At 43.6% G+C, this 13625-nt stretch overlaps 1 protein-coding gene across 2 annotated transcripts in view; it reads right to left on the bottom strand.

Moving 5' to 3' along the window:
• Positions 1 to 2084: 2084 nt before the first annotated feature.
• Positions 2085 to 13625, bottom strand: part of FANK1 (fibronectin type III and ankyrin repeat domains 1) — a 114345-nt gene continuing 102804 nt past the window's right edge. Inside the window, exons 4-11 of one of the 2 annotated variants that reach the window (XM_029245650.1) lie at positions 12119 to 12200; positions 10782 to 10856; positions 9857 to 9922; positions 6715 to 6880; positions 3606 to 3749; positions 2791 to 2868; positions 2656 to 2700; positions 2305 to 2548 (exon numbers count right to left, since the gene is read on the bottom strand). In XM_029245650.1, the coding sequence (XP_029101483.1) occupies positions 2483 to 2548; positions 2656 to 2700; positions 2791 to 2868; positions 3606 to 3749; positions 6715 to 6880; positions 9857 to 9922; positions 10782 to 10856; positions 12119 to 12200 (722 nt within the window). In that variant the 3' untranslated portion in view covers positions 2305 to 2482. Of the gene's footprint in view, positions 2701 to 2790; positions 2869 to 3605; positions 3750 to 6714; positions 6881 to 9856; positions 9923 to 10781; positions 10857 to 12118; positions 12201 to 13625 lie in introns of both variants that reach the window. The other variant, XM_029245649.1, reaches the window with a different exon arrangement.

Here is a 13625-nt window from a genome sequence, read left to right as displayed (position 1 = left end):
CACATATATATATATATATAAAAATATATAAAATGCACTAAAAGTAGAAAAACAATCTGTGCCCTAGAAATGCAATGACTCGAGTCAAAGCTGAATAGCACGTTATCTAGCAAATAGCAAATGAAACCACTTGTGATAACACACTACAGCCATGTTTCTCAGACTCCTTGAATTAGAAGCACTCACCTGGGATGCTTGTGACAATCCATTGCTCATGCCCTTTCCCGAGAGATTCCAATCCAGAGGGAATTCCGATTCAGACATAAAAAGTATAAATTACTTGGGAAAAATGAAGCTAATAAAAGCATGGGTTGCTTCCTTGGGAAAATTAAAAACACAAGATAAACCACCATCTAATCTTATTAAGGAAAAATATTAAAAAGCAAACACACATAGCGCCTGAGCGTATAGAACTCAGCAGCCCACTGTAACCCGATGAGGTCATCCAGGACTATAAGGATGGTTCAATATTTAAACATCGAGTAGTCCAAGTCAGCAGGTTAATAGCTTGTAGGGAAATAGGCCATATCATGATAACCAGAGATGCTACAAAAGACATTTGATAAAATTCAATATCCATTCCTGAATTTTAAAAAGTCCGAATATAGATAGATAGGTAGAAAGGTAGGTAGATAGATAAAAATTTAAAGTCTGAATAAAATAAGACTGGAAACCAAAGGACTTGAGAGGTGCTTCAGTGGAAAATTAAATTCACAGATACAAGCTAGGACCTTACAAGCGGTCACGTTTGGCTAAGTTACACTGCGATGACAAGCCACTCTTAAATTTCAGTGACTTAGGACATGAAAGGGCTATTTCTCACTCACATGTCATGTCCATTCTGGGTGAGCTCTCGCTCTTGTCTCAGGACCCTGGGCTGATGGAGCGGCCACCATCCAAATCACGGCTGTCTTGTGGCAGAGGCAAGAGGGACCTGGGGATTCTTAAAGCTTCCTCTTGGAGGGACAGGAGCCACTTCCACTCACGTTTCATTGACCAAAGTCAGCCCCATTACACGGTGGGGGGAAAAGGAGCCTTGGAACGTCGTGACGATGCTCTGATTTTTAGAGATTTTTTTTTTTTTTTTTTTTTTTGCGGTACGCAGGCGTCTCACTGTTGTGACCTCTCCCGTTGCGGAGCACAGGCTCCAGACGCGCAGGCTCAGTGGCCATGGCTCACGGGCCCAGCCACTCCGCAGCATGTGGGATCTTCCCGGACCGGGGCACGAACCCATGTCCCCTGCATCGGCAGGCAGACTCTCAACCACTGCACCACCAGGGAAGCCCTAGAGAGATTTTTTAAATCTATTCCAACAAATCTAAAGGAATAAGCATTTGTACGAAAGGTAAAACGCTAGTGAAATATCTAAGGAGAGAACTGCATATGATCCACAGATCCAGTTCCTAAGGTGGACAGTCTATAAGCTGTATGGAATAAAGCTGAGAATTGCCAACATCAAAAAACTGATTGTGTGTTTCTTCTCTATGCCCTTCCCCCAGAGCTCTGGCACGTTAATAACCTTTTAATTGCTCTTTCCCTGCAGAGAAAATTCCAGTCCCAGGCAGACCTCTGTAGCTGGTCTTCTCCTGGGGTCAAGCTAACCAGCTTGTCTCTGGAGACGCGAAATGCATGTGGTCAGCTCGCTCCCCTCTGTGCTGATTTTTAAGTGTGTCTGCCAAACTAAAGCTCGAACACGTTTGTGTCTGAGCTCCCAACCAGCAGACCTGTTCAGTCCTACTTGTCTTAGAACTGAGTGATCAGCATCAAAACCCTTTCTGCTCTGAGGACTCGATGTAATAATATACTCCTCTTTGGCAAAGTTGTCAACAGGCCAGCAGGCCGGCTCTTTCATTGTCAGGGCCTGAGTGTACACAAACACATCCTCAGACAGGTCTGTTCTAAAAGGACTGCTCTAATGGAGCAGAATCGGAGTCTTGAAATATGCATCTTGTGCTTTGATGTGAGGCCAATGGCTGAGTGGAAAACTCTTCACGTGGCCTCCTGGGCTTTCAGGAGGAGCGTCTCTCAGGAGGGCGCACCAGCCTGACCACACGGCCTGGAAGGCCTTAGGTTGGGAAGGAAGGACATAATTAAAAACACATGGGAGAAGGAATTTCCATCGGGTCCTGGAGTGGCTCGGAGGACAGCTTGGAGGGCAGGAGCGGGAAGTGGGAGGCCCGTGTATGTTTGTGCAGCTCCGGGACATAAATATTTTGCTTCACGTCTAACTCCAAAAGGCCCGAGCACAAGAAAATATCCCCGTTCTACAGACGCCGGATGATGACATCACCACCACGCACACTGAGGTAAAAGGATGTATTTCACAGTGAGAACAGTTGTATGTTACAAAAGTACTGTGAATCTTCACCAAATAATTAATCAAATGTATAGCCCTCAAAGGTGCAGAATTTCATCTCTCTCGTTCAAGTCCCGTTCTGCTTCGTTTCACTTGGCTTTCGGAGGGAGGTAAGAGGTGCCCCGGTCAGCGAATAGATGACTTCTTTGGCATTTGCTTTTTTTTCATTTCTTCTAATAAGGAGACTACATTCTAGATAAACAAAAACAGGTGCATGTAATCCAAGGTTAGGGTTTTTTTGTGTTTTTTTTTTTAAGTGCTGCAAAATGAGCCTCAAAGGGCAGAAAGAACATCCCAACCTTTCTGTCAAAAACTCTGGCCATTTCTAGGACACCTTTGCCAAACTGGAAGAGAAAACAAGAAAAATTCTTTTGTATCTATGTTCTCTCCTCCTCACCAGGAAAAAATCCTTAGATGGAGATGGAGTTACATACCTCATTTTTCACACTTGCGTCTGCCCCTTTGTCAAGAAGTAACTGGACTAATTCTTCATGGTTATTCAGCACGGCCACCTAGGAAACAAACAGTGGGGGTGAGCGGAAGCGGGTGACTGGTGGGACAGGTCCAGGACACCCACCAGCAGCACACTCAAGAGTCAGAGCTGTCTGGGGCCGCTGTGGCTTTGCAGGACGGGTGCGTGGACCTCGCTGCACCGCCATGGCAGCTGCAAGGGAAGAGGAAAGGAAATCTGCTTTTCTCCATGTGGGATGACCTGACAAGTCCTAGGCCAAACCAGGACAGAGAACAGCACTTCTTTGTTTTGATCCTAAAATGGCCCCAGGGACTGGGGTTTGTAATCCTTCAAGAATGTTGTCAAAAGACAACAAAAATACTAGAGTGACCCCCCCCACCCCCCAAAAAATGCTATGGTGACATCGCCATATCTTAATTCACAGGCCGATAGGGAATACACACGCAACCAAAACCCAGTGCTTTTTTTTTTTTTTTTTTGCGGTACGCGGGCCTCTCACTGTTGTGGCCTCTCCCGTAGAGGAGCACAGGTTCCAGACGCGCAGGCTCAGCGGCCATGGCTCACGGGCCTAGCGGCTCCGCGGCATGTGGGATCTTCCCAGAACCGGGCCACGAACCCGTGTCCCCTGCATCGGCAGGTGGACTCTAAACCACTGCGCCACCAGGGAAGCCCCCCAGTGCTCGTACGTGGCTGCACTCTCAAGAATATCTGTTTTAGGGCCAGCTCTGACCTTAATTCCACCTGTCAAGCCAGGCTGCTGTGTGTAGCAAGGCGTACCATGAGAGGGGTCTTCCCGTCTTTGTCTTTCATGTTCACATCCGCACCCGCATCAATCAGCAGAGAGGCGACCTCCTGGTTCCCCGAGACCGCAGAGACTCTCATGAGCGGGGTCCACCCCGAGCCAACGTCCGTGGTGTCCACCTGGAGAGCCACAGGGAGAGTGGCTCTTAGCCCACTTTCTTTTCCTGAAAATCACTCATCAGAAACTTATAAAGAAATGTCTACTTGCCCAAATTCCCCCACAATTTAGATAGCAGTCTTTCTAGACCTGGTGAGAGTTGACTGGACCGTGATTTCAATTCACATTTACACAGTGAGCAGCTGTGTTTGGACCACTTTAGAGGGTGCTGAGAGGCCCCAGGAGGCCCCTCCCCACCCACTGGCATCTTCATTTACATTTTGTTCAAATGGAAAAAAATGGAACAGAAAAATGAAATGTAATCACCTCCTCCTTGGCCCCATGTGAGCCCTGCCTTATTTTCTCGTGCCTAACTTTCCTCGTCTGGTTTTTAAAGGGTGTCTGCTGCTTACTTTTAAGCGTCTTTGTAAGCGGCTTTAAATCCCTTCTGGAACAAGACAGTAATATAAACGCCCACCCTGATACTTACCAATAGGTATTAATTTTAAGCAGGAGAACTACAGCCGGAGTAAATACAAAGCAACCAGATCTCTTACATGAAACCCAGTCTGAAAAGTCAGCCAACTAATGCCTCGTCCAAAATGTAGTTTGCCTGGTAGTAAGATGGGCTATTTCTAATAATCTGCCCGACATTAAGATCCTTCAGTTTCAGGCTTTTTAAGACATATTCTAGAATAATGAAATGTAGATACTGCCTCCTCCAATCCCAACAAGGACCTCATCCATCCGTGAAGAGTGGTACCGAAGTAGACATATACACGTGTGCACAGACAGACGCATGGACGCACACACAGGTCTAATTTAGAAGAATTACTTACAGAAGAATTACTCAGAGCTCTCTGCAGCTTTAGTATGAAGCATCAGACCGGAATAACAAACAAGGAACTGCCAGTAGGGCCTTAGGACCTTGCAGGTGATTTGTGTGTATGAGATTAGCCACTGCAACACCGTTAAGATGTGCAGCTCTTCCTCTTGCAAATAACCTTTGGGCAGCAAGCTCCATTATATTTAAATAATAATAAAATAACCACCTCGTACTACAAGGTACTTTATGCATTTCCAATGCGCTTCCACACACATTTTCTCTTTGGTCCTGAGGGTTAAACAGGGGTAGCTATTTTTATTCCTGATTTACAAATGTTTAAACCAAATCTCACAGAGGTCGAATACCTTCCCTGAGGTCACATGGCTCTTTAAATGTAGAAATGGTTCCCCATGCAAATAACTCGCTCTCAGTATAGATCATTCGATTCGAGAAGAGGGTGACAATGCCCTACTTTGCTCCCAGATCCAACCCACTGTCTTCCGAAGCATCGGATCAACCACCTGCCAAGAACAGAGAGGGACTCGTGTTGATATCATCTACCAGCCACACAGAAACCTTTTGTGGACACATTTATGGAGTTCCAGTGCTACAGAAAAAGATGGAATTCACCCCAAATGAGTGTGTCCACAACTAAAGCCCAGAGAGACGACACTTCCAAAATTCCAGTATTACATGTTGATGGCAGAGACCTGCCCTTCTTTCAGCACAGGTCAAACTTCATTTTCAGCTACAGACTTTTACTGGGTCCAAAGCATGAGCAGAATTCATCATAAACCAAACAAGAGGAATGTGGCTGTCACCACCACCCAAGGCAGGTGTGGGCCCTAACCACCAAGGCACGAAGGCTGATACCTCTGACCTTTTGTGCGTGTGTCTAAAACAAAACAAGAAATGTAATAAAAGGGATTTATCTTGATTGAGGTTCTTCCTCCAAGGGGCCCTCTTCTCAGCCCTCTCAAAGCAGCAGCAGGAACCAGTGAGATCCCACAACTTAAGCCTTGCTTTTGCTCAATTCCACTTCAGAGACAAACTAGGACAAATCTACAGACATCTTCCGGGAGACATAACTCTTCTCCATTCGAGTTTATTTTCCAGGTCATCAGTTTAACTTCTCAGTAGTCTACACCATCTGGCAATCACAATTAGGAGAGAATTTTGTTCATCATTCCTTATTTCCATGCCCTGAAATTTTTATTTAACTTCTTCGAAATCTTCTAAAGTTTTCAAAGTTAGCAGCAATTACCCTAATGGAGCTAATTCTATTTGCCCATCTTCAAATATCTTTAGAAGAGTCCAAACAACTCTACTTCCATTTGCCAAGTAGAATTTGTGCTTTCTGATAACGTGAAACCAGAAGCAAACCAACATGCCTGCTTCAAAGCAAAGACACGAGACCTGGAATATGCTCTATTCTTTTTTTTGCGGTACGCGGGCCTCTCACTGTTGTGGCCTCTCCCACCGCAGAGCACAGGCTCCGGACGCGCAGGCTCAGCGGCCATGGCTCACGGGCCCAGCCGCTACGGGGCATGTGGGATCTTCCCGGACCGGGGCACGAACCCGTGTCCCCTGTATCGGCAGGCGGACTCTCAACCACTGCGCCACCAGGGAAGCCCCTGGAATGCTCTATTCTTGATACAGTGTTTGCTCTTCGGAAGTTTTTTTTAATGACTAATCTTTAAAGCAAACCCAAGAATAAAAATAATCTAATTCTAAAAGCAATAAGCAGCAGTATGGCTATAAGAGTTCTGAACATCTTGGTGCATCCAGCACCTTTGACAGTATCTGGCGTTGGCGTGTTGTAGAGGCACCATCAAGCTTTGTTGGCATAGGGAATGAACAAAGGAATCAACAAAGTAGAAGAAGCATCAGGTCCGGCTCTGGATCCAGCACTGTTTCTTTTCCCCCCACACGCGGTGAACCTCCATGACAATCTGAAGCCTCACTATCATAACAATTCTGTGACCATCTTTTCTCCCAAGGCTTCAGGAACTTTCTTGCTCATAAGTCAGAGAACTTTCTCCAGCATTTCTAGGTTCAACTAATCAAAAGACATCCACCTGAGGCCCTGCTTGTCCTAAACCCTATGGAACAGCATTTAGGTTCTTAACTCTACGTGTGTAGTTAACAAGGACAATCCGTACCTCACAGCCGTCCTTTATCATCCACTCAATCACATTGCAGTGGCCTCCATCTGCAGCCCAGTGCAGAGCTGTACAGCCTCCTAGGTCTCTAGTGTCCCAGGAAGCACCGTGTCTTCGGAGGTATTTCACAACATCCAGGTGTCCTGCGTAGCACGCAAGCATTAGACTGCAACACACAGCAGGAGAAGCATTTGGCTATAAGTGGGGTCTCCACACTCAGGTCTACATTTACCCTCCCTGGCTTAAACCTAAGAGAGAAATCCTAATTTGGGTGGAAAAGCCATGAAAATTATTCACATACAATGTATGTGTCTATAGACTGACGAATAGACACACTGCGGTATATCCATACAATGGAATATAATTTGGCCGTAAAAAGGAAGCGAAGTACTGATATATGCTACAATGTAGATGAACCTTAAAACATTACGCTAGATGAAAGCCAGATGCAAAAGGCCACATAGTATGATTTCATTTATATGAAATGTCCAGAATAGACAAATCCATACAGACAGAACTAGCAGGTTAGCGGTTGCTGAAGCTGGAAGGAGGAGATGGTAAGTGACTGCTAGTGAATATAGGGCTTCTTTCTGTGTTGATGAAGATCTTCCGGATTTATACAGTGATGGTGGTTACACAACTTTGTTCATATATTTTTAAACGCTGAATTGTACATTGTAGCAGAATGAATTTTATGGTATGTGAATTATACCTCCAAAAAATGAATAATCACTGTAATAGAGTAAAATGTTGGATTTAAAAACATCTACCAGTCCATGATGATATTTAGAAAAGAAAAAGAAAAAAATCTCATTGGACACTATTAGAGATAACTGTTAAACCAATTCCTTACTCTAAATATTGGTACTTAAATAAATATTTATGTTGTCTTTATAGAATACAATGTAGTCCATCCCCAGTTGATGAGGGAAAGCTCTTGTTAACAGAAGACTACACAGCTAATAAATATGGGAGGAATCAGGGAATTAGAAAATCACTTTGTGGCAAGTCCCAATTAAATAATTGATTCAGGCAAGGATCACAGTAGATGCTAAAATTTTTGGATGAAAGTTTAATGGAGAACAGGATATTCACACTGTACTGAATTTCTAACCCATAGATTATTTTCTAATTGCAATGGGAAGCTATATCTTTACAAAGGAAAGACTTAGCTGTTACACGCTCACCAAAGGATGAGAAGTAGAATCACCAACTGGGGGGCAACCTGCATCACAGGCCTGACAGAGGCAAACTGAAGCCACAACACCAGCTCTGAAGTGCTCTTGCTAAAAGTGTTAACCTGAATCCAATCAAGCCTTTAAACCTAATTTTCACTTTATTGGAAATAATGAACAAGTTAAATGCCTCCTTCACACCTAGGAGACAACTGAGCAGATCAAGAATACAGGGCATCCTCTAAGATAATTGATCCCGTCTCCTCAAAAGTCATTGCTATAAGAAAAAATTTTTAAAATAAAAAAAAGAGACAGAGGACCAGTTACACACACACAGGCTTTTTTTCACCTTCAAGTCTACTGATGGGAAGCATTAAGAAATTTCCTGATCTAGATATCCTTACCCTCCTGTATGATCCCTTAGCTAGGATGGAAGAGATACATAAATGTCTTCACATAAAGATGTACAAATAGCTTTCTTTCTATCAGATTTTATCAATAAGGTTATCCTCTGTAGCTTTCCAGCTTCCTCTCTGCTGTGGAAAAGTTCAAGGTTATTATCAGTACCTAGAAAATCTGAACAAGCTCATTGGTAGAACAGACCAACCACAGAGCCTATTTTGGAGGTGATCTTTCAATAAATTTTCTAATTTCTTGTATGGATATTGGCTATTTTGGATGTTCTACTTCTTGAGTTGATTTTGATGGTTTAAATTTTCTCTAAAAAAGTACCCATTTCAATGATTTAATCAAATCTATTTTAGATGCAAGTGTACCACTTTCTTTTCATGCTTAAATTTGCTCTATAGTGTTATGAATCCTTTCAGATTTCTAATTTTTTCTTTCCTCTGAGATGTACAAAATTGGTCCATTTTATTGTGTAGCTTTGGTTTAAGAGGTAGCTCTTACATTTCTCAACAATCTTTATTTTATAATCAATTTCTACTTTTTAAAAATTCTTCTCTTTCATACCTCTGAAGTTTTTCTTTTTTCTTTTTAAAATGGCACTATTATTTTTTCAAACTTCTTGAATTGATGGCTTAGTTCCAAAAATACCTAAGAGTTATTTGAAAAATTACTGTTTAAACTTAAGTGATTTTTTCAATGTTACTAAAATCTATTGCTGCACTATGTCCAGAGAGTGTGGTAGGTAGGCTTTCTGATTTTAGAAATTGATGTCCTCTTTGTGGCCTACCATATTTGATCAGTGTTTTGTAGCTACTCCTTACATACTAGTTTGCAGTGCATAAACCTTTGATCGGCATACATCACGTGACTATAAGCTCCTTGAGCAAAGGCTTTGCATTTTATTCACTGTTCTACCCAAGTGCCAAGCACAGAGCCTGGCATGTGGTAGTCATTCAATAAATATTGGTTGATTTGAATTAATTAAACTTAATTACTAGATTAGTGATTATTTTTAGGTCTTTCTACAACATTCTCTCATCGTTGTAAGAACAAGTTTCCAAGTATCGTGTTCTTTCCACAAACTTCTCCTGCAAAGCACTCAGCCCTTTCACCTCAGGGAAGTAACTGGGTTGTATCTTTGTGAATGCCTTTTGCTTCCTTGGAAACACCGAAGACTTCTAGTTAACAGAGTCAGGCGACGTGCAATGAGAGCCCTTAGGGAGGTACAAAGTGCTACAGGCACTTACAACCAAATGCCCAGCACACGGCTGGAGAAAACTGCTTCAGTAACTATCACTTACTGAGCGCTTAGTGTCTGCTGGGCTCAAGCTAGGGAAGGCAGACGCATTATAATGGATATCCCCCCAAATACCCTGTTGAGTGGAAGAATAAGTGGACAAGTGAATAAGCCAGTTTTTGAGCTGCCATCGTTCCTTTGAGACCTATCACCTCTCAGTACTGTCAAAAAAAAAACAAACCAAGAAAATATTTGGGTAAATCAAAAACCCAAGCCTAGTAACACAAGTATGGGAACAGTTTAGGGCATGTTCCATACCTACCTGTCTTTGCCACTTCCGTTCTGCAGATTCACATCTGTGCCGTTAGAAACGAGGATTTTCACAAGCCTAAACAAGACAAATTTCAGAGTCGCTGGGTAAGTAGCTTTGATGAATAGGAACCCCCAATAACCCAGTAAAAATGAATGACTCTATATTTAAGACCTGTCCTGGCAACTCTCTCTTCTCCATCTTCAGAGGCAGCTGGCTTTAAAGACAGGGCATTACTAAACCAAGAAACTGCCTCTCCACACCAAAAAACAAACAGTTTTTTACCCTTTACGTGAATTAATCATTGAAAACAAAAAACTATACCACATGAAACAAGTTAGACTATGAAACTAACTCACTCTCACTTTAATTTTAATGACCATTGGAAATACATTTTCAAATGGTAGAATCTAATGAAAATCCATTTCTACTTCTTGAAAAAATGGCATTTTAGTTAAATATAAATATGTTGGAAAAAATAAGCTCTTAATATTTATGTGTATCTCCGTGAGGAGTAGAGAAAATAGATTGTGTCAGTGGAAATTATATCTGAACAACCTATCAGGGAAATTTGTTTTGTAGAATGAATATCCCTCCCCCTTTTTTTTTTTTTTTTAAAGAAATTCACATTCTAATAACCAGTTTTCCCAGGACATATAAAATACCTTGCAAAATGTGATTTAAATGGCTACCTCTCTTCCTTATCACATGATTATACATTTTTATACCCTCTCCTGCATGTTGTGTGACTTTATGATAAAAGCAGCTGAGCTTCTGTTCAGCCCCTACATGGCTCAATTTTGGAAAGAGAACTGAAGCTGGGTTCCCCCCTCCCCCACCGACGGCCCTTCCCCTCCCGTCCCCGTCCTGAGAGGAGCCTTTGGGAGGAGCGAGGGGCTCAACCCCTCCCTAAGGGATGCAGAGGGAAGCACCATACCTGGTGTATCCTCTCTGGGCAGCGACCATCAGAGCGGTAAAGCCAAACTTATTGGGAACATCAACCTTCACGTTGCTTGGGGAAAACACAGAGGGAAAAAAAAGAGATGAACGTGCCCACACGGCTCCCTGTGGATTCACAGCTGACTTCTCTTTCAGGGCACAGGTGGTTAAAATGGTTCATTTTCCTGAAAATTCCAGTTCCTTCTGCACCATTAAGTTTTTGTTGTCTTAGACTGCCCTGCCTAATGTTTTAAAGGATTCAAATTCACAAGGAAAGAAGAGGAAATTGCTGTAATTTCACTTAAAATAGGCACTTCCTTCAATTCATAACCATTACGTAATCTGCTGAAATCCTCTATGAAGAGCACGGCCCCTCTAAACTAGCGGGGGACACAGTGGCTTCACTGCAGGCTCTCAGCTCCAGCCAACACCAGCCTGGTCCCCACTGCACCCACGGGGCATAAAGCATTGCTGCTCAAAGAAGAAAGCCCAGCTCTTCGGGCTTCCCTGGTGGCGCAGTGGTTGAGAGTCCGCCTGCCGATGCAGGGCACGCGGTTTCGTGCCCGGGTCTGGGAAGATCCCACATGCCGAGGAGCGGCTGGGCCCGTGAGCCATGGCCGCTGAGCCTGCGCGTCCGGAGCCTGTGCTCCACAACGGGAGAGGCCACAACACTGAGAGGCCCGTGTACCGCAAAAAAAAAAAAAGAAAGAAAGAAAGAAAGCCCAGCTCTTCAACAGCAGCTTAGAAGCTGTGGCGTTTTTCGGGAACCTTCTCCAACTTACAGAGCCTCAATTCACACATGACTTGTCTTCTAAGGCACTCAACACTATCAATTCTAAAACGATCTACGTAACGTTGTCCTGTTTTCATTTGGGAGACAGCTTCAAGTATCTCATTGGCGGCAACTGTATTCAACATTTTCCCTCTAGGGTTTTATCAGCCTTTTGAGTTAGAAACAGCTGATTTAGTGATTCCTTAATTTCATCAGGAATTAGACGCAGGCATTTAGGGGCAAAACTTGCCTAAATGCTACGGCATATAAGCAAGAGTCATAAGTTATTTCTGGGAAGAATATATGACACCCAGACTCGTCATATCTGTTTTCACTGTTCATTAAATAATGACAAAATATATCATTTACATGGGGCTGTCTACGGTCATCTTTACGAGCCATGCTGCACTCACACCAGTTACCTGAGATCAGTTTTGGAGCCAGTTTCAAAGCCGTGGGCGATTTTAGGAAAATAAAGTTAAGCTGCATGAATGCACTTCTAAACACTTACTGGGAATTAAAAAAAAAAAAATTTAAGTTTTTAAAAGGCAGAGCTCTCTCACCCTCCTTGTAGTATTCGAAGCAGCAAATCTTCATCGTTCACGTTGACAGCTCTATGCAAGTGTTCACTACTTATGGGTTCTCCTGAAGAAAGTAGATGGAAAGCAGTCATCCAAAATATAATGAAAGAAGGTTCATTCCAGCTCTATTCCTCCTGTGGCCTTGAGTGGAAGTTCACGTTCACCTTCAAGAAGGCACTTGGCAATTCCGCTGAGTATCTCTTACATGACATACTCCCCTCCTACTGAAAATAGACCTCGTTTTCACATATTAAGAGAAGAACATTTAGATTGTCCTAAAGGCTTGGGACATTTTCAAGTTATAAAAGTACCGCTGTGTGTATGTTTTTTTGATATTTGAAAATAATCCTTTCAGATTTCAGAAGACATAATAAATGTCCCTTGCGAGCAAGGGAAAGCTCCACCACTGTCACGATGTGCGGGTTTTGTTTGCCAAGGAGTCACTAAACTATGTGAACGACAAGCGATAAAAGACTGATTGCTTTAACATTGGAAATCCACAATTTCAGTCCTTCCCAGGAACATAACATTCACGTTGGCCTTGCCTCCTGTGAGCTTGTGGAGGCAGAAGGGCTCATACCCAGAGAGGTAGAACATTGTGAGAAAGCCTGATTGTGGGAGCAAGCCTGCCAAGTGGAGAAAAGCAGGCGAGGGATTCTGAGAAACAGTAAAGGAACAATGGGAAGAGGGGCAGCCCTTTGTGCACTAACTCCTCGTGGAAGAGAATGGGGCAGGAGTCCAAAAATGAGCAGTGTGTGAGCTCAGGACCAAGTGAAAGAAGCCCATCCATCAGGATGTTTACTTCATGGCTTCACTTGGTTCACCTTCCATGACGTTCTGACTTTTTGGATGATTAGAATTAAGTTTAAATGAAACAATACAAGTGAAGTGCTAGACTAGCACCTGTACGTCGTAAGTATCTGTTGTCAAGGTGATAGTAACAGAACAGCAGCTGCCCTGGTCCAGGGCAGCCCACCTTTCTCTCCTGCCTGGTGCCCAGCCCCCTCCCACACTTAGCACCCTACCGGCCTTCACAGGCATTGAGCTGATAATCCCCGGCTTCGTCCATCTCAAAAAGGCTCATTCACTTATTCAACAAATTTGTTTCATTTTTTGGTGGTGGTGGGGTTTTTTGACCACACCATGTGGGATCTTAATTCCCTGACCGGGGATCAAACCCGTGCTCCCCAACAAAGGTTCATGTATACCTTACATGCCTAGTCTTGACACTGGGAGCCCCAGAGAGAATGAGACACACATGTCCCTCTCTTGCCCTTCACACTGCAGGGCCCACTTTCAGCTGTTACTATTCTCAACCCTGAAAGAAAACATCCCCTCTATCCTCCCACCGCAACCCCAGACTAGCCCCTGGGGCTCACCCCGCCCCTTAACCTCCCTCTTACAGTCTGGCCTGCAGAGGCCCCTGGCCGTCTCAGCCAGCGGTGAAGTAAAATTCCCAGTCCCTGCTCCTCACGGTGGAAAAACTCTG

The sequence above is a fragment of the Monodon monoceros genome, unplaced genomic scaffold, assembly GCF_005190385.1.
Source record: "Monodon monoceros isolate NGI ecotype Baffin Bay Population unplaced genomic scaffold, NGI_Narwhal_1 Super_Scaffold_4, whole genome shotgun sequence".
Taxonomy (NCBI): Eukaryota; Metazoa; Chordata; class Mammalia; order Artiodactyla; family Monodontidae; genus Monodon; species Monodon monoceros.
This window is presented reverse-complemented; position numbering and strand designations above follow the sequence as displayed.